This window comes from Portunus trituberculatus, chromosome 49 (assembly GCF_017591435.1).
Source record: "Portunus trituberculatus isolate SZX2019 chromosome 49, ASM1759143v1, whole genome shotgun sequence".
Classification (NCBI taxonomy): Eukaryota; Metazoa; Arthropoda; class Malacostraca; order Decapoda; family Portunidae; genus Portunus; species Portunus trituberculatus.
Genome location: NC_059303.1, coordinates 17837138 through 17862772, shown reverse-complemented (window position 1 = coordinate 17862772; position 25635 = coordinate 17837138). Strand labels below are relative to the sequence as shown.

Below are 25635 nucleotides of genomic sequence, written 5' to 3'. Positions count from 1 at the left end.
ATTATTATTATTATTATTATCATTATTACTATTATTACTATGATTGTTTGTAATTTTTACTATCATTATTAGATATGTGCCAACCCAGTGAACATCAGCTCGAGACCCATAGACCCATATTTTTAAGAACCTGGACATGTAACCATTGGTGCCTATTAAAGGTGGTCACGGTAATATAATTCTATAAAAAAAAAGCACGTTTAAAATGTAATCCTTTGCATATATTTGAATAGTCACATTCTCTCTCTCTCTCTCTCTCTCTCTCTCTCTCTCTCTCTCTCTCTCTCTCTCTCTCTCTCTCTCTCTCTCTCTCTCTCTCTCTCTCTCTCTCTCTCTCTCCATTACACACATACCTACACCCACACACACACCACCGCACCTGGCCTTCTCAGTGTGGTATTCAGCCTCACATATCACCGCCTGGTACCACGTAAGAAGCTCCCTTTCCCCACCCACACTCTCTCCACCTTCTCCGCACGCCAGTACCTTCCTCCCACGGTCTGACTATTTGAGCCACAACTCCTCGATTCTGCTATACGGTTACCTATTGTTAGTTCTGATGATCACGTGTATTAGTCTAGCTCCTGTATCTATATGAGGCACTAGAGAGATTGAGAGATAGGGATTGAGAGATAAAGCCTACAAGATTGCTACATACCGAGATTGGACATTTAGAGATCTCTGAAGTGTCTTGACGGAAGTATGGGCTTTGAGATGGTGGTGGTGGGGGTGGTGGTGGTAATGTGCATGCGAAGTGTGATAATATAGTACGAGTGTAGGATTGTAAATGCAAGTGGGAATTATTAAGTTGGTCTGGTGAATAATTGACCATCTGAGTAAGGTGACTAAATGGAATTCACACACACACACACACACACACACACACCCGGTAGCTCAGTGGTTAGAGCGGGGTTCGATTCCCCGGCCGGGTGGAGATATTTGGGTGTGTCTCCTTTCACGTGTAGCCCCTGTTCACCTAGCAGTGAGTAGGTACGGGATGTAAATCAAGGACTTGTGACCTTGTTGTCCCGGTGTGTGGTGTGTGCCTGGTCTCAGGCCTATCCCAAGATCGGAAATAATGAGCTCTGAGCTCGTTCCGTAGGGTAACGTCTGGCTGTCTCGTCACAGACTGCAGCAGACCAAACAGTGAAACACACACACACACGATAACGAAATGATTAGGTAGGTATCCAGAAGGTGTTATCTCTAGAGCCTACAGCAGTGACACGTAATGAATGTACGTACCAGCTGTCATGCATGAACTAACTCAACCTTCGCCAAAATATCCCGAGTCAGTCACACTTATTTACTCACACGCAAGAGTTACCCATCAGCTCGTTTTACTCTACTCGATCAATACAACTGAACCGTGATAAAGGTTTGGTATGAAGACTTATCTAGGTTACCGATGTGTGTGTGTGTGTGTGTGTGTGTGTGTGTGTGTGTGTGTTATCAGTTGTTACGGGAAGATTGTTGAGAGGGAAGGCGGCAAGGAGGAGGAAGTAACTCATTGGCAGTTATCGCCAGGTTGGGCTGAGGTGATGTAGTGAACTACACGTCCAGAAACGAGACAGCGACACAGAGAAGAACAAGATAAGTCACTGTTACCTCACCGAAGGAAGCAAGATAGTTTTTTTCCTCATTGAGAGAGACAAAGCAGACAATTAGCAACGTCAAGAGGGACAGAAAAGGCAACTTTATTGTAACACAGAGGAAAACAAGATAGACTTATTGTAACGTCGACAGAGAGGAGGCAGATCATTTTCTGCCATCAGGAGGGACAAAACAAACAACTTTACAACATCGAGGGAACAGGACAGATTTTTTACAATGTTTAGCTGATAGTGTTGTGGCGCCAAGAGACAACTTTGTAACATCGAGAGAAGCACAAGAGAGCTACAATAACGAGAACCGGGAGTAAGCAACAGAGAGGGACAAGACACGCAATCTTGCAACATACAGGACAAGACATCGAGGAAAGCAAGACAAACTGATTGGCGATTTTACTCCAACTCCCTGGAAAAACCTTGTGTGGAAAACTGCAGCTCATTCTTCGGCTAGTTTTATTGTTGATTGGAAAAGATACCCGAGTTACAATCAGATTAAAACTACCTTAATATTCTCATCTAAAATATCTGGTGAACAACGAGTGTGAAACAAGCAGTGCAGTTTTCTTTTTCGTAGATACTGAGAAGATACAACTGGTCTTTTGAGTGATATGAAAGTACCAATCTAAACATGAACAGGAGGACAATTGAAGCTTCTTAGTGTGAATTGAAGCTTGTATATGCCTTGTAGAACTTGAGAGAGAGAGAGAGAGAGAGAGAGAGAGAGCATTAAAAAGTCAGTGATAAAAAGTTACGAAAGTCAGCACTCATTTCGAAACTGAAAGAAAAGAAAGAAAGAAAGAGAGAGAAAGCTTGACTATGAAAACACAGTGACATCCATTTTTATCAGCACTCATTATTAACATGCAGAACTTAATACTTTGGCGGGGCATGCTGCTGCTGCTTCTGCTAGTGCTGGTGACGACAAGTGCTGCGGTAAACAGTGAAAAAACATTCACTTATAACAGAACCCAAAGATCTGAGGCAAACCCCGCGGAATACGAGGGCCACTTAACCTCAGAGAGATACGATGACTACTCTATGAATGATGCCACGGAAGAGAGGCTATTGACTGGGAAATATGAACAGTTTATAGACGTTACTACAGAGATCTTACCATTGACTGAGGACTACAGTGCGTTTATAAATGTCACTACAGAGAGAATACCGATGACTGAGGAACATGATGGGTACTCCGTGAACACTACTCCAATGACGGGGAGACCATCCACAAAAAAATACGATAAGAAGTCTATAGATGTTACTACAATAAGAGCACCGTTGACTGAGGAATATAGTGAGTACTCTGTGAATGCTACAATAGAGGAAAGACTGTCCATTGCAGAAAATGATACGAACTGGATGGAATATGATGCACAGGGGAGACTGCCCACTGAGGAATATGAATGGCACACTGTGGACAATATTACGGAGGTTTTCCTGGCTGATGACCTGCCATGCCCTTGTCCTTACATTGGAGCGTGCACGAGTGATAGTCTGGGAAGCACCTACCAGATAAAAAGAGAGAGAGAGAGAGAGAGAGAGAGAGAGAGAGAGAGATCAGCATTCAGCAGGATTGGTTGGGTGTTTGTTACACCTCTGCTATTACTGTACACCCTCACCTCCATCCTTCCATTTCCAACAGATGTCGTCAAAAGCAGTACTGTTGACAACATAACATCAGCAATTGACTACGTGGACCACTACGAGTGCCTGGTGCAGGACGGCTACCGCAGGATTGCCTTGGAGACTGTGGAGGAGCTCAATTTTGTAGTCCAGTGTATGCTCTGCAACCCAAAAACCTTGTTTGGTGGTAAGTGATGTCAACTCTCTCTCTCTCTCTCTCTCTCTCTCTCTCTCTCTCTCTCTCTCTCTCTCTCATTCAGCGATTTTTTCTCTTTTTTTTTAGTATATACTACCTAACTTCTATATGTACTTGCTCCATGTTTAGAGAAAGAGCGGCATGATCCAACTTCATCCTTTGTTGCCTGCGTCTTACAGCTATATAGTCTCTCTCTCTCTCTCTCTCTCTCTCTCTCTCTCTCTCTCTCTCTCTCTCTCTCTCTCTCTCTCTCTCTCTCTCTCTCTCTCTCATACTTGTACATCTTCCATAAGCGTTTACACTTGAAGTAGAGAAAAGTTTAGGGGTAAAGGAAGGTGAAGCGAATTATATGGAGAAAATAATACAGTTGTACGTCATTTTTCAACAGGTTCCGAGGTAAAGAAGAACATCATGACAGCTGGATTAGTGGAGGTGACTCAGGCGGGGCTGTGGCCTCACCAAGTACTGGAGACACATGGTAAGCTGAAGACTATAGTGATTTCTACCGGACACCAAGGACGAGTCTGCATGGGAGAAATTGTCTTGTCCTGTTTTCTGAGCACTTAAAAGAGGTCTATTTATTTATTTATTTACATATTTATTCATTCATATGTCTATGTATCTATTTATTTATTTATTTATGTATCTGTCTGTCTATCTATCTATCTGTCTATGAGCATGTTCTGAAATACATGCGTGGGCCATACCTCAACTCCTTTCTCTAGTTCTAGTTGAATAAAAAAGACGCGGTTTTGCAACGATCCGATGTATTTACAGTTTCTATAGTGACATTTTAACATTTCTACATTATTAACACGAGACACAGTATTCAGAATCATCTCTGTGCCTTTATTACTAATCGTAATTAGACCCAGAGGCCAAAGCGTTTCTTTGACACCATTTCAAAACACTTCTGCTGGCGCCGCACTTCCTCTACATTCCAAAGGGTCTCACTGAAGCTGCACTGGTTATCAAGGGTGTTTTTACGGTTCTAGTGACAGCTTTACAAGATCTCTACATTATTAACATGAGAGAACGGCTAGTCATCTCTGTGGCCTTTGAAAATAATCATGGTGAGAGAGCAGTGTTTCAGATTACGGGTGTGAATCATACCACCTTATCGTATCGGCATTTCTATAAAGGGTGGCGCGGCACAGACAAAAACACACACACACACACACACACACACACACACACACACACAGTGTAGTGGTCAGCACACGCGGCTCATAACCGAGAGGGCCCGGGTTCGAGTCCCTGGAGCGGCAAGGCAAATGGGCGAGCCTCTTAAATGTAACTCGAGGGGTTGTGGCCTCGCTTCCCTCGCCGTCCCGATGTGTGGTGTGTGATGTGGTTTCAGTCCTAAACGAATATCGGTCACTCATTCACACACACACACACACACACACACACACACACACACACACACACACACACACCATAATCCTTCACACCTCGCCGGCAGCGTAGGAAAACTGAAATCTTGTGACCCACTGTACTTAATTTACCTCACTATCCTGTAAAGATCTTATCACTACATTTTAAACTTGATTCTTTCCCTCTTATCATGGTCGGTATTATATTCATGACAGTAATTTTACGTGCGCAGTCAGAGATGAGGAGTGAGTGATGGTGATTGATGTTTGCAACTTTACATGCATGTTGTGTCTGTTCTGTATGTCTTATGCGTTATTTGTGAGAGAGAGCGGGCCATGGGAGTGACTAGAATCATGCTGTGTTGTGTTGTGTTATGGTCAATTAAAGCTCTGCCTCTGTCTGTCTGTTATCTATCTACATGTTTTTCTGTCTGTTTGTCTGTCTGTCTAGTAATTTTCTATATATCTATCTATATTTATATCTATCTATTGTTACGTCCTCTGTGGCACCCCAATACCCCGTTCGCATCCCTATTTATCTATCTATATTCTATATTCACCCATCTTTATCTATTTTATCTGTTTATCTATCTATCTCTATATCTGTATATCCATCTATTTATCTATGGACGTACCTATATATATATATATATATATATATATATATATATATATATATATATATATATATATATATATATATATATATATATATATATATATATATATATATATATATATATATATATATATATATATATATATATATATATATATATATATATATATATATATATATATATATATATATATATATATATAATATAAATAAATATATATATATATATATATATATATATATATATATATATATATATATATATATATATATATATATATATATATATATATATATATATATATATATATATATATATATATATATATATATATATATATATATATATATATATATATATATATATATATATATATATATATATATATATATATATATATATATATATATATATATATATATATATATATATATATATATATGTTTATATACCTTTATCTTCCCATCTATCTATTTGTCTGTTTATCTGCCAACTTTTCTAGCATCATCTCATCTCCTTCCCCAGCCACTTGGAAGATTTGGGATGAAACAATGGACGGCTCAGTGCCCGAAGAAATAGTTCTGCTTGACTCTTTAACTGGCGCCCCCGTTGACGTCTACGAACCTCTAAGTGAAGGAACCTACTCCATCTTCCTGGTTGGGGATTTATCGTTGCACTGTGATGAAGGTAAGATAATAGCGGTAGATTTAGGTTATTTTAGTGTCGTTTCCCTCTTTGAAGCTTCGTGAAAATGCTATGTAGTTTATCAGAAGCGCGATTGCACGTGTCATTATGTATAAGAGGTCAAACTAGTGGAAAAATACTCATGGTGGTTATGTATATGAGTTTGGTGCATTGTAAGGTCATAAAAGCATAGAGGAAGCCGCAAAAAGCCAAGCCATTAGGGCTGATACACATGGCTGTCTGTCTCTGCATGGAGTGTACTGCCTACCTATTTCCACCTCCCATCCTTTAGTTTCTATTTATCATCCTAAATTTTCACATATTGTCTCCTGTTTCCACATATCTTTCCTTCTACCTATTCCTCTTAGCATCCACTGTTTCCATCTATTTCTACTTGTTATCCTCAATTTTTACCATCGTCTCTTATTTCCATCTATCATCCTCAGCTTCCACGTATCATTTTATTACTAAGACCATAATGAATGATTTATTAGGGAGCCAACCTTGACTTTCACTACCTATCTGCATGGGTCTTAATTTATATACGTCACCGCTCTCCTCGATTCCTGGCTCCCCCTCAGCAGCTACCCCACCCAGCTGATTTGACGTCACTTATAATGAAGTCACGCTGTTGGTCGTCAACAACAACAACAACATCAACAACAACAACACACACACACACACACACACACACACAGGTTTGGATCCTGGAAAGGCGGCGTCACACTAGCACTTTTTCCGTCGTCTCAGGCGATTTCCGTCGTCTTTTTACTCTTCCGTCAACTCTTTCCGGACCTCTTGAGTCAGACGGAACGCATCGTTTTCGTCTAGCGCCAATTTTTTGTCTAAATAAGAACTATAGTTTCTAATTAACACTTTTATTAAAGAAATAATTATTTGTTAAACGGAAGAATGCTATTATCATGACAAGAAATGTAAATGAGTTGATGAATATATGTTTGTATACATTTTTTTTTTCTTCTAGCCTAGCAATGAAAAGTTCCTCGGTTGTTTGTGTACATTTCCAGGGGAGTGCGAATGTGCGATGCTTTTGAATATTTCCAAGGCAACTTCCAAGTAGCTGGCCAAGATGAGCAGTGGACAAAACACACTGACGAATTTTTCATAGAGAGCATTAAAGGTCACCGTTGCCTTTGGGATCACAGAACAGCTGATTACATTATAAGGTGCAAAAAAGCCGCGGCTTGCTGGGGTGAATGAGGAGCCATGTTTAGCGACAAGCGCGGCAAAGGCGGAAGCAAGCTTGTGTGTGACGGCCACCGTCTGCTAAAGTTGTCAGTCGCCAGAAATTAGGCAGAAAAAGAAGACGGAAAAGTGCTAGTGTGACGCCGCCTTTACTCTTATCATTAGGAATTTCGCAGACGTGACTACACTCAGAAATGTTTGAAAATAAGGTGTCGATGTAGAAAAGAAGATTTTGGAATTGGTTGTTGTTATTTAAGGTTTATTGTATAAAATATACAAATATACATAATTACGCTTTAAACAAATGTACATTACACAAAGCGGGCATCAGCCCGCCGGTGGCGTTTGGAGTTGGTGAGAGGAAAAGAGCACATCTGGAACCCTAAAAATTAATTCTTCAGCAAGAAAAGTTTACGCATATCGGCGTTCGATACGAGCTGCCACTCTCCGATGGCTGCTTTCCTCTACGAGTATACAGTGTTGTTGGAGGTGAGGATTGAAGACTTGTGATGATTTAATTTGATCGCAATTGTGCAGCTCTCTCTCTCTCTCTCTCTCTCTCTCTCTCTCTCTCTCTCTCAAATTAAACCACCGCTTCGGCATCGTCACGTACCGGAGGAAGACATTTGGGTAGCTGTTTGTTTACACACATTTCCCGCCAACCGGTCGATACTTCCAAGTGTGTGATCATGTTCCGACTGCAATTTCAGTCGCATATTGACGCGTGTGAACCCGCCTTAATGATGAAACATGTTTTCGTAATTTTATACCAATACATATGAGTTGAAATTAATTATATACTTCTTTGAAAATAGTAGCACTGTTCTTGTTTGTTCTTGTTCTACTGAGGTTGATTAATCAAGAAGAGCATTCAGGCCACCGTCTGTTTCCTCGGCAGCTATATACATGATTGATGAAAATTTCTTTAGCATTATGTCACTTATATCCAAGTCTGCAGCACTTACCAATCATTAAGAGCGCGTATGTGTCAAGCATGGGCAATTTCATTTTGTTTCGTACTTAAGTTTTCATTGCATTTGCATGTGAGAAAAACTAGTTCAACAGACGCATATTGCTCACTTGGGTTGTTACAGGCATGATAATGCATATGATGTATATGGTTTCGGATCATTAACTTGCTTGAGACAATTTATTCATAGCCTTATAATGGTAATCCTGGCGTCTCGGATCTGCAGGGTGACATTAAAAACAGAATGAGGCTGCGCAGGTAAAAATTCATCCTGAACGTTCCGACTAAGATAGGAAAACATTAATTAAACTTTTGATTACTAGTTGTTTACAGTAGAGGTTGAATTGTGTAATTCACCTCGGTCGTTTGTTGGTCACCCAGCCAGTCTTCCCCATTACGGAGCGACCTCAGATCTCATAGACCGATCTTCGGGTAGGACTGAGACCACAACACACTCCGCACACCGGGAAAGCGAGGACACAACCCCTCGAGTTACATCCCGTACCTATTTACTGCTAGGTGAACAGGGGCTACACATTAAGAGGCTTGCCCATTTGCCTCGCCGCTCCGGGACTCTCTCGATTGTGAGTCGAGCGTGCTAACCACTACACTACGCGGTGTGTGTGTGTGTGTGTGTGTGTGTGTGTATGTCCCTTGTTTATATATATATTTATTTATTTTTGATCAATACCAAATTTCTTATTTTCAATACCAAATCCAAATCCAATACCAATCACGATGCTTCAATGCCAGATGGATTTTTCAATACCAGATTTACCCTAATTTGGTATTAAAAATACCAAATAGCAAAATGACAAATGCAGTTACCAGGCTGTCAATGGTGTGCTCCCCAACCACCACAGTGGCTGTCATTATATATAGCTGTCAGCTAATGGTGTGTTTGTAAAGACATGCAAGGGCGACAAATGCAATAAATTGATGTCTGTATACCAGACCATACTAGATCATTGTCTGGTTTGGTTTGGTCTCAAATGTCGACTAGTAAAGCCAAGAAAGTTATTTGTATCCTGGTTATGGTGAGGTTAGGTAGTGCTGGTTTAGACTAGGGTAGGTGATGCTTGGTTAGATATGTGTTCCTTATGAGTTATAAACAAGAATTTCTGGGGATTTTGTGGACAGATTTCTGATGATTTTTATTTTATTTATTTATTTATTATTATTTTTTTTTTTCATTTACTAATAAGGCTATCGCGCCCATTTGGGGCCGAATTAGCCGCGCCATAGCCAAAAACGCGATAGCCGAATTGAACAACTAATGGTGAAAATTGTTATTGGTGCTGCAACCACAAATTTTTCTCCTAATATCCCTCATTTTTACCTTTTTTTCTAATTACTGTATAATCCATTGGTACCAATTAAAACATATCAAGGTTATAACAAAAAAAAAAAAAAAAAAAAAAAAAAAAAATTGTATTTACATTCATAAACAACATTTCACAGCTAAGGTTCTGTCTTGTCTCATTGGTTTACGTTCAGTGATGGTAGGAGGACGGCGTGGAGGGTTGGTGGCCATTGTGAGCACAAAAAATGGTAGAATCTGGCTATCACTATCTAGTGGGGAGGACACGCACTCAGAGACTGTGTTTCATCTTGGCGGGAAGGCGGTTTTGGCCAATGAGCGCTCAGATGGCTGGGCACGCGATAGCAGGCATCTGAGGTCGCGATAATGAGATTTCAGCAGCTTTTCATGGGTGCGTGATAGCAATAAAACGCGATAGCTGAAGTCGCGATAGCCGAGGGTTGACTCTGACACCACAAGCACCACAACCACCACTACCACCACTAGTACCACCACCACCACCACTACTACCACTACCACCACCAGCACTCCTAGTGTTCCCATTAAAGGTAGGTGACAGGTTTGGTGAATAAGATATGTACTGTACTATATGAATTAAAATAACATGGTGTAGATACAGTATTGTGATATGTAGTGTTGTTGTGTTAATTGATTACACTTCATCTAACACTGTTCTCTTCCTCCACAGAATGCTGTCACTTATCGGTAAGGCATAGGAGGAGGGAGTGAGGTGTTTGTTAGCTATGATAGTGATAGTGACAAGATGATATTGATGAAGGAATAGCAATCATGTCACCTCAGCAGCTAAAACAAGTCACCTCTTTTGATTATGTGACTCCTGATTCTTTTTTGATGTGATGTGATTTATGTGTATATTTTTTCTAATCTATGTATTTACTTGCTATGCCTTGATATAGAATGCTTAAACAGCTGATGTGTAATAGGATATTCCATGAGTCTGTCCTTATTCATGAAGAATCAAAGGGGCTAAGAATGTAAATGATGTATGTGTGAATGTTGCTTTATGAAGGTCACCCAGTGTAAGACTGCCAGCCTGGTGTATTGATAGGTAGATAGGTTTTTATTATTCATCTTTTTATTTGGTTTATTTTTTCTCCTTTGCCTGTCTTGCTAATGCTCTCTCTCTCTCTCTCTCTCTCTCTCTCTCTCTCTCTCTCTCTCTCTCTCTCTCTCTCTCTCTCTCTCTCTCTCTCTCTCTCTCTCTCTCTCTCTCTCTCTCTCTCTCTCTCTCTCTCTCTCTCTCTCTCTCTCTCTCTCTCTATATATATATATATATATATATATATATATATATATATATATATATATATATATATATATATATATATATATATATATATATATATATATATATATATATATATATATATATATATATATATATATATATATATATCAGTTCACACTCACTGTTGCTCCTCCTCCATTTCTTCCTTCTAGTCTTACTTTCAGACTTACTCTAGCCTCCTCTTCCTCTTCCTTGCCATTTCTCTTGGTCTCTCTTGCACTTACACATTGACTATCTCTGCTCACCTCAGAGTGGGGACTTGCTGTGTCCTGGGTCAGCACAGTCAGAGAGTTGTCCACCTGAGTACTCTGGCTTCCATCGTGTCATTTGTGAACATGGAGAAATAAAAGAAATTGAGGATCGCTGCATTGCTGACTGGATCAATGATGTCAACTCTATGGTGAGCGATGAGATGCTGAGTACCAGAAGAAAGCAGACTGGATAGGAACTGGATATAATAATAAGAGATTTGTCATGACTCTTGCAGATGTCAGGAGAATGAGACTTCTGTGGATGATAGGGGAGGAGCCTTCTGCTATACTTTCCTAACTTGTACATAACTGTAGTAGTTAGTGCAAAAAAAAAAAAAAAAAAAACATTAAAGAGAGACAAGAATTCAGGTTTTTAGGTTGTATGTTTAGTGTCTGTGAATTGGTGGGGAGGGGCCTTCTGCTATATAAACTGTCTTAGCTTGACCATTACTGTAGTAAGTAATGCAAAAAGGTGATAAAGAGACAAAACTTCAGGTGTTAAGCTTCTATGGATGAATGGGAAGGAGTCTTCAGCAGCACCATCCTGTCTCCTGTAGTATAGTTACCCAAACAGCCTTAGAAAGAACCTCAAAATCTGCTCAAGTATTTTCCTCAAGTACTACATACATTTGATAGTCACTTGAATGAGAGGAAATAACAGGAAGCAAATGATATTTACCTTACAGATCAATGCTGGCAATACAAGCGTGGTGGACATCGCTGACATCGTGCAGAACAAGACAGCTAAGGGCTCCAGCATCACGGGCACTGACCTCACCTGTCTAGTGTCCGTTATCAACAACATGACCAGTCTGCTAGAGATGGAGGTGAGTGCCATACCCTTCACTATAACACGTGCCATAGAAATCTCCTGAAGAACTCCTCTGTCTCTGCTACTCGACTCTCTCTCACCTGCTTCCCTCACCCATGACAGATTGCAAATGTAACGGATGGTTATGCTGAGTCCACACAAGAGCTGATTCAGAATTACACAACCAAGCTGGTGAGGATTGAAGGGAATCTGTTCACTTACGAAGCTGTGTGGGATAGTCTTGGCAAGGTAAGTAACAGTGTGATAGCAGTAGTAGAAAAAGTAGTAGTAGTGGTGGTTGTAGTAGTAGTAGTAGTAGTAGTAGTAGTAGTAGTAGTAGTAGTAGTAGTAGTAGTAGTAGTAGTTGTTGTTGTAGTAGTGATGGTTGCAATTTGTATAGTCTGAACATTATTAACAAATCTTTAGTTTACAAGTTTTATTGAATGAAGTAATTTGCATCTTTCATCCTCCAATTTCTTATCTCTTCTCTTGTTTATCTTTTACATTTACATTCTTATATTTTATTTCTATCCTCACATTCATCACATCTTTTATCTCCACATTTTATTTGCAATAGACCTAAGTACGTATATCATTTATGTGTAATACTGTACCTGACTATTTTGGTGGGTCTTTATTACTTCAGGACAATTCAAGTCAGCTTGGGTCATCTCTTCTTCATGACCTTGAGAAAACTGGCTTCATTTTGGCCGCTCAAGTTGAGAATGACACTCTGAACTTCAATGACTCTCTTCTGAACTTAACCGTTCTCTCCAGACCAAGGTACTCTCATGCAGGAAGGAGTATCTGATGTGTTATAGTAGTAACAGTGATTGATTTGTGTTACTGTCTTTTCTACTTTCCTTGACTTGTTTTATTTCTTCCTACATTTGTATTTAATGTTCTCATCCTATTATTTCTTATTATCTTAGGAATGAATTGGCTGGCACTGAGCTGTACTTCCCTGGGCAATCCTCTGACACATTCATCCGCTTGCCAGAGAACTTTGAGAATGAGCTTGATGGGACTCAGGGCCGGGTGGTGGGGTTCTTCCTGGATCAGGGGGCTGCTTCACATGCCCTTCCTGCTGCCCTTAATGTGTGAGTGACTTCTTCAGTATTAGTGCTTCACTCCCTTTACAATACAAACTTCCTTCCTCTTATTAACTAACACAGCATTGTCTCTGTCTTCCTTCACATCTCACACTGCATTATCTCAAGGCTTTCTTTCATTACAGCATTGCCTCAACTTTCCTTTGAGCAACTACTGCAGCATTGTCTTCAGTCTTCCTTCCTTTTATCAACTAACATAGCATTGCTTCTGCCTTCCTTCATTTCAACATGTAATACAACACTATCTCAAAACTTCCATGAAGAACCACAGCATTGCTTCAACTTGTCTTCATTTTGCTAACTACACTACTTTCTTTCAGGTAGTAATGATTTTAACCCTTCTTTAATCAACACAGCTTATTTGGCCTTTCTTCCTCTTAGCATCTTGAGTCTTCCTTTCATCATCCAAATCAGTATTCTCTCCTCCCTTAGCTTTCCATTCATAATCAACCCAACATTCTCTCCCTGCATGCTTTATATTAACATCCAATACACCATTTATAGTTTTTCATCAACCAAAACAACATTGTCTCCTCCCTCACCCTTCCATTCACCATTGAAAACAACATCCTCACCTCTTTCACTTTTTTATTGATTTATTTATCTTTTTTTCTTTTCTTTTCTTTTATTATTATTTTATTTATTTATTTTATGAACTAATGCAGCACTCCGTCCCTTCCATCAGCCTCCCCAACAAGATGAACCCCAAGGAGATCAATGGTCTTCTTGTTAGCATGACTCTGGGCTCTCTCAATCAGTCTGTGTCTTTTCATGAGGGAAGCCAAGTTTCTCTTCGCTTCAAGCATACCTACAGGGAGTCTGGCCCTTATTACAGGTATTACTTTCCTCAAGACTTCTTATATATGCAACTTGGTAATGAGCATATTTTGTTTAGGCATTTCTCTCTCTCTCTCTCTCTCTCTCTCTCTCTCTCTCTCTCTCTCTCTCTCTCTCTCTCTCTCTCTCTCTCTCTCTCTCTCTCTCTCTCTCTCTCTCTCTCTCTCTCTCTCTCTCTCTCTCTCTCTCTCTCTCTCTCTCTCTCTCTCTCTCTCTCTCTCTCTCTCTCTCTCTCTCTCTCTCTCTCTCTCTCTCTCTCTCTCTCTCTCTCTCTCTCTCTCTCTCTCTCTCTCTCTCTCTCTCTCTCTCTCTCTCTCTCTCTCTCTCTCTCTCTCTCTCTCTCTCTCTCTCTCTCTCTCTCTCTCTCTCTCTCTCTCTCTCTCTCTCTCTCTCTCTCTCTCTCTCTCTCTCTCTCTCTCTCTCTCTCTCTCTCTCTCTCTCTCTCTCTCTCTCTCTCTCTCTCTCTCTCTCTCTCTCTCTCTCTCTCTCTCTCTCTCTCTCTCTCTCTCTCTCTCTCTCTCTCTCTCTCTCTCTCTCTCTCTCTCTCTCTCTCTCTCTCTCTCTCTCTCTCTCTCTCTCTCTCTCTCTCTCTCTCTCTCTCTCTCTCTCTCTCTCTCTCTCTCTCTCTCTCTCTCTCTCTCTCTCTCTCTCTCTCTCTCTCTCTCTCTCTCTCTCTCTCTCTCTCTCTCTCTCTCTCTCTCTCTCTCTCTCTCTCCATAGCCAGTGCCCCTTTTACATATAACTTCTCTTTCTCCATTAGTTCCCTGAATGTTTGTTTATCTGTCCTTCCTCCTTTCCCTGATGTTTTTATGGTTTTGATACTTGACCATTTGCAATAAGGGCAGTTCCTAAAAGTAGTCTTGTCATATTCTATAAAATGTTTCAGACAAAATAAACAATTCTAACAACTACCTTCACTCGTTGCATCTTCAGTTCTTGGTCTGTGGTTCATTAGTCCATGTATTCCTCTGGTCTGTAGGAATTAGATGCATGGGTGACATTACATCTTAGGGCTCCTGTACTTACCACTTCCTTGCACCAACTTCATATTAACTTGAGTATTAATTTTATCTCTTAGTATCACATTTTCTGCTGACCATGTCTAATTTTTATCAGTGGCAGGGATTCTAATGCCTCTTGATTTTTATTTGTGAAGTGTCTTATTATCAGTGGCACAGATCTTAATGTGACACTTTATATTTGTCAAGTGTGTCATTGTTGTTATCACTGGCAGGGATCTGTACCGGGACCGCCGAGAGGGAGAAGTACCCAGCAGGATTCCAGGATCTGCTGCATGTGTGTACTGGGATCCCTCTGCAAGGTGTGTGTGTGTGTGTGTGTGTGTGTGTGTGTGTGTGTGTGTGTGTGTGTGTGTGTGTGTGTGTGTGTGTGTGTGTGTGTGTTCACTGTTTGATCTGCTGCAGTCTCTGACGAGACAGCCAGACGTTACCCTAAGGAACGAGCTCAGAGCTCATTATTTCCAATCTTGGGATAGGTCTGAGACCAGGCACACACCACACACCGGGACAACAAGGTCACAACTCCTCAATTTACATCCCGTACCTACTCACTGCTAGGTGAACAGGGGCTCCACGTGAAAGGAGACACACCCAAATATCTCCACCCGGCCGGGGAATCGAACCCCGGTCATCTGGCTTGTGAAGCCAGCGATCTAACCACTGAGCTACCGGGCCGTGTGTATTCACTGTTTGATCTGCTGCAATCTCTGACGAGACAGCCAGACGTTACCCTACGGAGCGAGCTCAGAGCTCATTATTTCCGATCTTGGGATAGGTCTGAGACCAGGCACACACCACACACCGGGACAACAAGGTCACAACTCCTCGATTTACATCCCGTACCTACTCACTGCTAGGTGAACAGGGGCTACACGTGAAAGGAGACACACCCAAATATCTCCACCCGGCCGGGGAATCGAACCCCGGTTATCTGGCTTGTGAAGCCAGCGCTCTAACCACTGAGCTACCGGGCCGTGTGTGTGTGTGTGTGTGTGTGTGTGTGTGTGTGTGTGTGTGTGTGTGTGTGTGTGTGTGTGTGTGTGTGTGTGAGTGAGTGTGTATATGTGTGTATTTACCTAGTTGTATTTACCTAGTTATATTGTACAGGGTTCGAGTGGGGCTCATACTGTCCTATCTCCATGTCTCCATTTATCCAATTTTTTCTTTAAAGTTATGCATATTATGTGCTCTAACGTCTTCATTACTCAATGCATTCCACTTCTCCACTGTTCTGTGTGGAAAACTGTATTTTTCATGCACTGCCTCATCCTGATCTTCTTTATATGTCCTCTTGTCCTTCTATCTTCTTCTGTCACCAGCACCAGGTCTTCCTTGTCTATCTTTTCAATGCCATTGACTATCTTGTATATTGTTATTAGGTCCCCTCATTCTCTTCTATCTTGTAAGGTTGGTAGTCCCATTTTCTTCAGTTGTTCCTCATATGTTAAATCCTTTAGTTCTGGCACCATCTTTGTAGCAATCTTTTGTATCCATTCTAATCTTCTTGTGTCTTTTTTAGAGCTTGGAGACCATGCCACTGCTTCATATTCCAGCTTTGAACGTATCATGCTTGTGATTTTTTTTCATCATATCTTTGTCCATGAATTGAAATGCCACTCTTATATTAATCAACATTTTATATGGTAATCCAAATATCTTACTTATGTGTTTTTCAGGGTTCAGATTTTCTTGTATAATCACTCCCAGATCTTTTTCCTTTTTAGTCTTCATTATTTGTTCCTCTCCCATCAAATAGTTCCATACTGGTCTCCTTTTGCTCTTTCCTAGTTCCATTATGTGACATTTCTTGGCATTAAACTCCAATTTCCACTTCTTACTCCACTCATAGATTTTGTTTATGTCTTCCTGTAACAGCAGACAGTCCTCCCTGGTTTTGATAATTCTTAGCGGCTTTGCATAATCAGCAAATAAATTAATGTAACTGTTTACTCCAGTGTGAATGTCGTTACAATAAATTTGAAACATAATGGGGGCTAACACTGATCCTTGTGGCCCTCCGCTTGTTACTTTATCCCAAGATGAGTATATATTTCTGATCACAGTTCTCATCTCCCTATCCTGCAAATAATCCCTTGTCCATTCTAGCAAAGTTCCTCACAGTCCTCCTAGTTTGGAAGACTAGTTTCCAAACTAGTCTTCCATGAAGGACTTTATCAAAAGCCTTTTTTATGTCCAGGTATGCTGTGTCCACCCATCCATCTCTGCTTTCCAGTCCTTCTATAACTCTCGAGTAGAAGCTTAATAAGTTTGATACACATGACTATCCTGTGTGTTTGTTTGTGTATATGGTGAAAAGGATCAGTCATCAGGATAGAACAAGAAAAATGTAATGGGTTCAAGCTTGAAAAAAGTTGTGTTTAAGAAAGAGGAAGGAATTAGTTCTCAAATATGATGATAGATGAATGGAATGGATCCAATAATCAGCTTTTTGGTGCTGAGTCATTAGAAAGCTTTAAAAGATTAAACAAATTTATGGATGTTGATATGTTGAGGTAGGTTAGATTGTTATGTTCTTACAGGGTCTGCCTCTTGTAGGCCTGATGGCTTCTTGCAGCATTCCCTAAGTTCTTAGTGACATGCAATTCACAGATGAAATTATGCTCATGAAGTCGAGTCTCTGTGTGTGTTATTGTTGGGACATGCAAGGAAGTTCTAGTGATCACATCATGTATATCCCTTTACTGATATACCTTTTGTAGACATTTGAATGGAGAGGTAAGATTGATCAGCCTTTCCTGCATCTCCTTCCTGCAGCACCTGGGTTACCAATGGCTGTGTGCTTGTCAACTCCAGCCGGGATGTGACGTACTGCAACTGTTCCCACCTGTCCATGATCTCAATTATCACTGATGTGCACCAATATATGGTAAGCCAGCATCCCTCAAGGTGATGTTCATGGTTTGTTTATTTGAACTGTATACATTTAGGTCTGGCAAATTCAGTGAATCTTTTTTCTTTTTCATTCCTTGTTGCCCTTAGCCAGACCACCTTTCACTTTGAATAGAAAACTTCCTTATCTTTTTATTTATTTTACTTGTCTCCTCAAACTTGCATTCTTGAATTATTATTATTTTTTTTCACCATGACTATTTTGAGAGACTAGAAAATTAGTTATTCTTATAGATATTATTTTCTTTTTCATGAGGAATTGTTGTGTAATTTTGGAGACATTATATAAAAGTAAGCATGAATTCTTGATGGTATAGTAATGAGTTATGTATGGTGTAGGTGGAGGCATAGTCAGGAGAGTGAAGTGTGAAAGGGAAGATAATTATAATGAGGGTCTTTCAAAGTTGTGATTTCCTCAGGGCCGAGATATTGTCTTGGATGTGCTGGGAACAGTCCTCTCCTCCCTCTCCTGCATCTTCCTTCTTTTTGCTATATGCATCCTTCAGTTCTGCAAGTAAGTGAGGCTCTGCAGAAAGATAAGAGAGTTTCTTCTGCATTGTCTGACAAGATGCAGGGACATGGCAACCTCTTGTGCTTCCCTTCAGGTGTTATGCAGCACTTAATACTCTTGCAGGGGTGTGCAGTCCAGCCCACGCATCTCCATCACCAAACAGCTGTGTGTCTCCCTCTTCTTGTCCCATCTCTTCCTCATCCTCTTCCTCGACAGGGACATGCTCAAGCTCTCTAATGTAAGTGAGAGGAATGAACAAATATCACTCCTATCTCTGACATATCCTCTTTTCATTCATTTCAACATTCTCTTTCCTGTACTTACTCTGGCAGGTGGGCTGTGAGGCAATGGCTGGTGTGCTGCACTACCTCCTCACTGCCAGTATTTGTTGGATGCTGGTAGAAGGCTTACAGCTCTTCCACACTGTCCACTTCACCCTTGATCCAACCAGCTTCATGGTTGTCTACTGGTCAGTATATCACACAAAATGGTTATAAAATAATGATGTATTGTGTAGTCCCTTGCCACTGGGAACCAATGGTAGTGAGACCTGTGTGTGATTGCTAGCTTGTTATATAGATACTGTAGATAGTGTAAACTATTAGACCTTATCATTTATAACTATATTTTACAAAGAATAATACCCTTTCAATAAATAATGTACACACTGTCTTTGTGAGTGAGTTTGAAAAGATTTAAACACTGAGTATAACAGAAAATAAACCACTTATCTCAGTGACCTCATGTGTCTTCCTTGGTCAGGGTGATAGGGTATGGGGTGCCGGCAGTAGTGGTGCTGGTCACTTTGCTTGTCGCCTTCGGGTCTTGCCAGTGGAATACACAAGACGCGTATGGAGACAGTGAGTAGTAAGTATTTAGGGTGTAAAATGGATACAGCAACATTATAAACATACACTTTACTATTTTACTGTCTTTTGTATTACTACTCTGCTATCGTATTACTTTCCCTCCTTTCTTACTATGATTGATAATTATAGTGTAAGTCTAGTACTATTTTTCTACATGTTTTCACTATTTTAGTCCATACACTTTATGTCAAAAGTCAAACAGCATACTATCACTACTGTATATTATTTAAACTATTTACTTCCCTTATAAGACCAATCAATTACACTCAGACTACTGTTTATGTCTTGACTTACTGGGTGAACTATCTGCTCTTTACATTTGTCATTATCATTACTGTTATTATTTGTGATTGTAAAATGTGACTCACACTTCTCTCCTTCCACAGCTGCTGGCTCACTGCAGAGGAAGGCTACATCTGGGCATTCACTGGGCCCCTGGTGGTGGTCATTGTGGTGAGTCAGTGGGCCAATAATTGTACTTAATGAACCTCTTGATCACAGACCTGGAAAGGGAAAGAGATGGCAGGATATTACTGGCCCATATGATCACTTTGAGGAAAAAGATGTGACAAGATTACTGGTTCATATGATCACTTGGAGGAAAGAGATGTGACATGATATTACTAGTTCATATATGATAACTTAGAGAAGGAGATATGACAGGCTGTTGCTGCTACATATGATCACTTTAAGGGGAAAACTACCTGTGGATTGATTTGTAACTACAGTAACTAAATCCAGTAATTTTAGTTTTTCATATGCAGTAGAATGAGAAAGATATACTCAACTTGGATATATTTTTGAAGAAGAGAGAAAGATAGACTCACATAATGTATTAATCACCATGCTTCATTCAGTAAGACTTCCTCTGTGTTCCAGGCCAATGCTATCTTCATGGTATGTGCTCTCCGTTCCGCTGCCATCCTCACAGCAAACAAGAGGAAGTCCCTGCACCACCGTATCATGTGAGTACTGCCTTACCACTCACCATCTTTGTGATGACTCTTGAAACCTTGAAAACTCATGCACAACAGGTTATGAAACTCAAGGGAAAGCCTCATCAGACATTGGCAGATATAAAGTGTATGATTCTATAAAAGCAATGTGTTCATTTGAATTTTCTTTAGGATAGAAATACACCTCATTACTTTTTTTGAGCATTTTATGTTTTCATAGGGCAATGTTTTTTTAGAATGTATTCTTATAGTTTCACATGATGTCCTTCTTTGCTTTGTTATTAAACTATTACTATTAATGGTAGTATTTGCTTTAATTTGCTTGAAGGTTATACATCAAGGGCAGTTTCTCCCTCAACTGTGTCCTGGGAGTGACGTGGGTGTTTGGCCTCCTCTACATCAACAGTAACCACTTCTTTGCTTATGTGTTCACCATCCTGAATGCCTCCCAGGTGAGCAGTGCATTCTTGGCGCTGGGAAAGGTGGTGTAGAAAGGCAGATTTAGGCAAATGTGATGGGAGTGAATTGCTTTAATGGAATGGGCAATGTAGTGTGGGAGTATTTTCTTATGATATGAAAGATTAAGATTAGGAAGGAAAGATATTGTGGCAGTTACTGAGATGCTTTTTCCAGGGAGTGATGATCTTTGTGTTCAACTGTGTGCTGAATGAGAATGTGTGGACAGCATTTGTCTCCTCCCTGCCTGCCACATTTAGGCAGCGACTCATGAAGAGGGTAAGGCATTGAACTGACTTATGATTAATGACCTGAAGTGTTTAATTGAGAAGTTTGATCTCTTTTTTTTTTTTTTATGTCTCATTTTGCCTCAGTTGATGGATGAGTTGAAGTATTATATTATGTATTTTTTCTTTTTTTTTTTTCCCTCTATCATTCTCTTTGTCTTTCTCTGTTTCAGTTGACAGATTAGCTTGAAGAATTTAAGTATCTTACTGAATAGTTTGATTTGTGTCTCTCATTGTGTCCCCGTGTGTTTGTTTGTGTATGTATGTACCTTAATACACTTCTGATTCAAGCTGTATATTTACTGGTAAAGAAGTAGCTTATTTCTCCATGCATCATAGGTCGAGTTTTATTCCTTTATTCTGAGAGATAAACCTAACATATTTCTCTTATCTGTTTACCCTGTCAAGACTTCAGACAAAGGACTAACATCTGGCAGAGTGACTTCAGGGGACTGTAGTACTGTAAAGAAGCCATCCAGCTCTTCTGTCCACTACCAAAGCAACCTTCATCCATCACCTCGCAAGTCCCACCCAACTCACCAGGCACTACAGCTACAGCTCAATAATGCCCATCTCACACCTCTTGACGGCCACCACCACAACCCTGTCAGCCGCAGAAGATCCCATAGAGATATGACGGAGCTTGACAGGTTTGTGTCGCCTGAAGAGGTTCTAATAGTGTTTGTAATAGCGATGGTAATGCATTAGGGATAAAAATGATGAGTGAAACTTTTGAGATATTTTTAATGCGACAAATTTAGAGTTTGTTTTGTGAATTCTGAGTACATATTTTGATGAACGTATACTAGAAGAGTTAACACATTTTATAATTATGACTCAGGTTTACTTTTTTAACTTAAAGCAATGTATGTCACACTTAGAAGATTAAGCAAGACAAGGTAGAGAAAAAAAGGGAAGTATTGTACAAATATGATTCTCTTGAAAGTTGTCACTTTGCACAAGTTAATCTCTCACCTCTCTCACAGGAGCAAGCAACAGTTCTCCTTGGCTAGGAACCTACAGGACTCTTCCACCTCCAGGTGGGTGACTCCTTACCCTCTCATTCACTTATGAATTAGTTGTGTTTGTGTAGAATTAAGCAACTATGTCATGCTGCCTCTTGGAAAAAATAATAATAATTTTATAGATATCTCCAAGTCCTTTTATAAGTGACCTTTTCTTCAAAGTGTATAAACCAGTATACCTGATAGGAAAAAAAAGTCAGTGGCTACTGGCTAGATATACTGGAACAACACTATGAATTTGGTATTTCCTTCACTAATGTCAGCTTGGTGTGCAGGGGTTATGACAGAAGCCAGAGGGAGGAGAAGTGGCGATATCCTCCCCTCACCGCTGATGTGCTCAGCCAGGCATTCACCATTGTGGCCACCTCACCCTGCCAGCTACCGAGACACTCTGGTCATCTACCCCAGAAAGCCATCAGGTGAGCTCATTGTCATTATTATTCTCATCACATGTAACAGTGATGTGTGATGAATGCATTTGTCATCATTACTATTCTGTTGCAGTCCCCTATCATTGGATTTCACCATTTCGCTGACAAAACACAGAAGAACACTGTCAATATTACTTACCTCCAAAAAAAAGAGTATTTGATCTTTGCCCTTATTCAACCAATGTCAAAAGTTTCTCTAAATGACTTACTTCCAGGCGGGTCTCAGTGCCAGCGAGGGTGTCGCCGCCAGATCATAGAGTCTCCCGCAGAAAGGAGAGCCAGTGGTCAGCTGAGACACAGATCTCATTCATATCAGGTGAGATTACAGTGTTCAGATTTTCAAATGCATGTATGAGATTACTTCTTTGGTAAAATGCAGATATGCATATTTAAGTTAATGCTTTTAGTGTACATAGTTTGCTGCTATCAGAATTATGTACCAGTAAATCTGCTATTGATATTATTTACATAGCACAAAGTGCTGTTTTATATTCTCAGTCTGGACTGTAGCATATCAGAGAAGCATGGAGGGTCATCACAAATATGAAATCTATTTTCAAAATTCTTACAGATGGAAAATCCAGCCGCAAAAACTCTCTGGACTCCTCTTACACTGACGGTTATAGTTCTTCCTCACCATCTTCCTCTGCCTCCTCTTCACCCTCAGCCAGTTACTCATCAAACTTACTCAGCCGCCTTGAGCACAGCCTGAGGATCTACCCCAGCCACAAGGAGACAGGCAACCCTCACCTGGCTCCAGGCGATGATATGCAGCGCTGCATCCACACCATTCCAGAGTGTGAAGAGAGGAGTTCTTCTGAAAAAAACATCCACTTTTTCTAAGCTGTTTTAACCAACTGGACACAGCATGGAACAGATGTTGTTCTTTGAGCATTTGTTGCATGGCAGTGTGGTTATAGTTATTTCAGGAAAGAATGAATATATAAGTCCAGATTTGCATCAATGGGAATGTGGCAATCGTATTGCATACTTCTGTGTGGTATGCTGACCTATGAAGCTGTCTGACTTTTCTGTCAGCATAGTGACACACAGCACCAGGTACTTATACATCTCTCTACTTTCTGCCTGATATAATATCCTATGATAGAATTACTTTGCTTTGGATTCAGTGCATGTGAATTTGCTTGAGTTGTGGCAGGGATCTGATAGTTTATAGTTAACTAGTCTCATTATCTGTAGATGAAATATATTTTTTTAATTACCAAAATTGATTTATTATTACATGTTGACAACAGTGACAAGTCTACTGTGCAGCAGTGCCACTGTATAATATCATACCACTTGTCAGTGAACTTGACTTCATTCTCCTCGCACAGCTTCCTCATCACCAGCATTATCTTCCTGTCCATTACTATGCGTGTTAGTAACATCAACAATTTCTTCCTGTCTATCCTACCATATAACTTTTCTAAGTCCAAAAACACCAGATATAACTCCTTTCCAAGCTTTTTAGTCCTTTCACCACAGTTGTCAGTGTGTGGGGTGACTTGTATTTCTAACCTCTTTTTCATTGTGTACATGGTAGTGAGTCACGCAGTAGGGATGCGTGGTATCGACAAAATGTCATTATAGGTATTACCGATATTTTGAAACGTCCCGATACAGTCCTTTCTGATATGAAGTTGTGATATCAATATATTGATATTCATACCAGCATAATTTTCCTTCCTTTTGCATGGAAAAAGTTTCCTTATATCTAAAATTTTCGGACAGTATGTAAATACAATCACACAAGGTAGTTTTAGGTGACTTTTAAAGGTGTGTCAGTGATCTTACCCTTAGGTTTGTTGTGACATCAGAGAGAGAGAGAGAGAGAGAGAGAGAGTGAGGAGTGCTACACTCGAACACTGTGGAGGTGGGAGAAGGCAAACTGGCAGGCTATGCGAGCCTCCCTCAAAACTACTGACTGGGATGAAGTGTTATGTGGAGACACTGACCAGCAGGTGAGGCAGTTCACAGAGCTACTTCACACCCTGCAGGACCGCTGGGTGCCCCACTCCACACACCAAACCAAGGCATCAGACCAACCCTGGTTTGGACCAGAATGTCGAGCTGCCTCTGACGCAAAGTACCATGCTTGGCTCACCTTTAAGAGGCATCCCACAGCATGGAACAGGCAGCGACACAGGGAGGCAACCGACCACATGAGGGCTACTCAAGAGTGGGCCTCTGACCAATGGGTGACTGATCTCATGAGGAAGCTGCGGGGCGGCCAGGTGGGGTCAAAACGCTGGTGGAGTCTTGTTAAGGAGCAACAAGGTGTGTCTAGGGGGAACACCATTCCTCCCCTCCACCGGGATGACGGCACAATAGCGCAGTCTGCCCGAGATAAAGCTAACCTCCTGGCCAAGCACTTCACTGATAAGATGTGCGTCTCCGACCCTAAAAGATCTCCACCCCCACTACCAAACATAGTGAAAGAAAAATTATCATGTGCCACAACGAGTGAAGTGGAAGTGAAGGCAGTGCTCTCAAACCTTGATGTGACAAAAGCAGTGGGTCCTGATAACATTAGCCCACGCCTTCTTCGCCAGTGTGCTGATGAGCTGGCTCACCCACTCTCTACGATATTCAATCAGTGCTTACGGACCAGCAGGTGGCCAAGTATCTGGAAAGTGGCTAGTGTTGTGCCAGTACACAAGAAAAACGAAAGAACAGTGGCAAAAAACTATCGTCCGGTGTCCCTGCTGCCTGTGCTCAGCAAGGTGCTCGAGTCCATAGTGGCCTCAAGAGTCACAGAGCACCTTGAGAAGCACCACCTACTGTGTAGTCGGCAGTTTGGGTTCAGGCCGGGCAGATCGGCCGCTGACCTTCACCTGCTGCTCACCTCGGAATGGAGTGCTGCTCTGGACGCAGGCAAGGCCACTGCAGTTGTTGCCCTTGACATCGAAGGGCTTTTGACAAGGTGTGGCCTGCAGGCCTCCTTGCAAAGCTCCGTGCTGCAGGTGTGGATGGGCCCCTCTTGTTGCTGTTTGGAGATTACTTGAGAGAGGAATCTCAAAGTAGTCATTGATGGCCAAGAGTCTGAACAGCATGCAGTAAAAGCAGGTGTTCCTCAGGGAAGCTGTCTCGGCCCCTGCTCTGGAACATCTACATAAACGACCTCCTGCACTTAATCCCCAGTGTAAGAGCTTATGCTGATGACCTCACGCTGGCTCAGAGCTTCAGCTCAGGGGAGGAGACTGCCACGGCCGACCACATGAACGTTACCCTGAACCGCATTG

At 40.9% G+C, this 25635-nt stretch overlaps 1 protein-coding gene across 1 annotated transcript; it reads left to right on the top strand.

Annotated features, from left to right (window-relative positions):
- Positions 1-1464: 1464 nt before the first annotated feature.
- LOC123499289 (adhesion G protein-coupled receptor L3-like) lies at positions 1465-24003 on the top strand. The gene is made up of 27 exons (XM_045247091.1): positions 1465-3127; positions 3251-3420; positions 3818-3907; positions 5951-6126; positions 10058-10154; positions 10295-10311; positions 11166-11315; positions 11853-11993; positions 12101-12226; positions 12624-12760; positions 12910-13077; positions 13775-13924; positions 15161-15247; positions 17721-17832; positions 18275-18369; positions 18490-18604; positions 18699-18835; positions 19129-19233; positions 19622-19688; positions 20115-20200; positions 20520-20643; positions 20825-20926; positions 21343-21584; positions 21921-21974; positions 22235-22378; positions 22606-22706; positions 22962-24003. Exons 1-27 carry the CDS (start codon positions 2472-2474, stop codon positions 23231-23233), a joined length of 3921 nt encoding a protein of 1306 aa, XP_045103026.1. The 5' UTR covers positions 1465-2471; the 3' UTR covers positions 23234-24003.
- The last annotated feature ends 1632 nt before the right edge of the window (positions 24004-25635 follow it).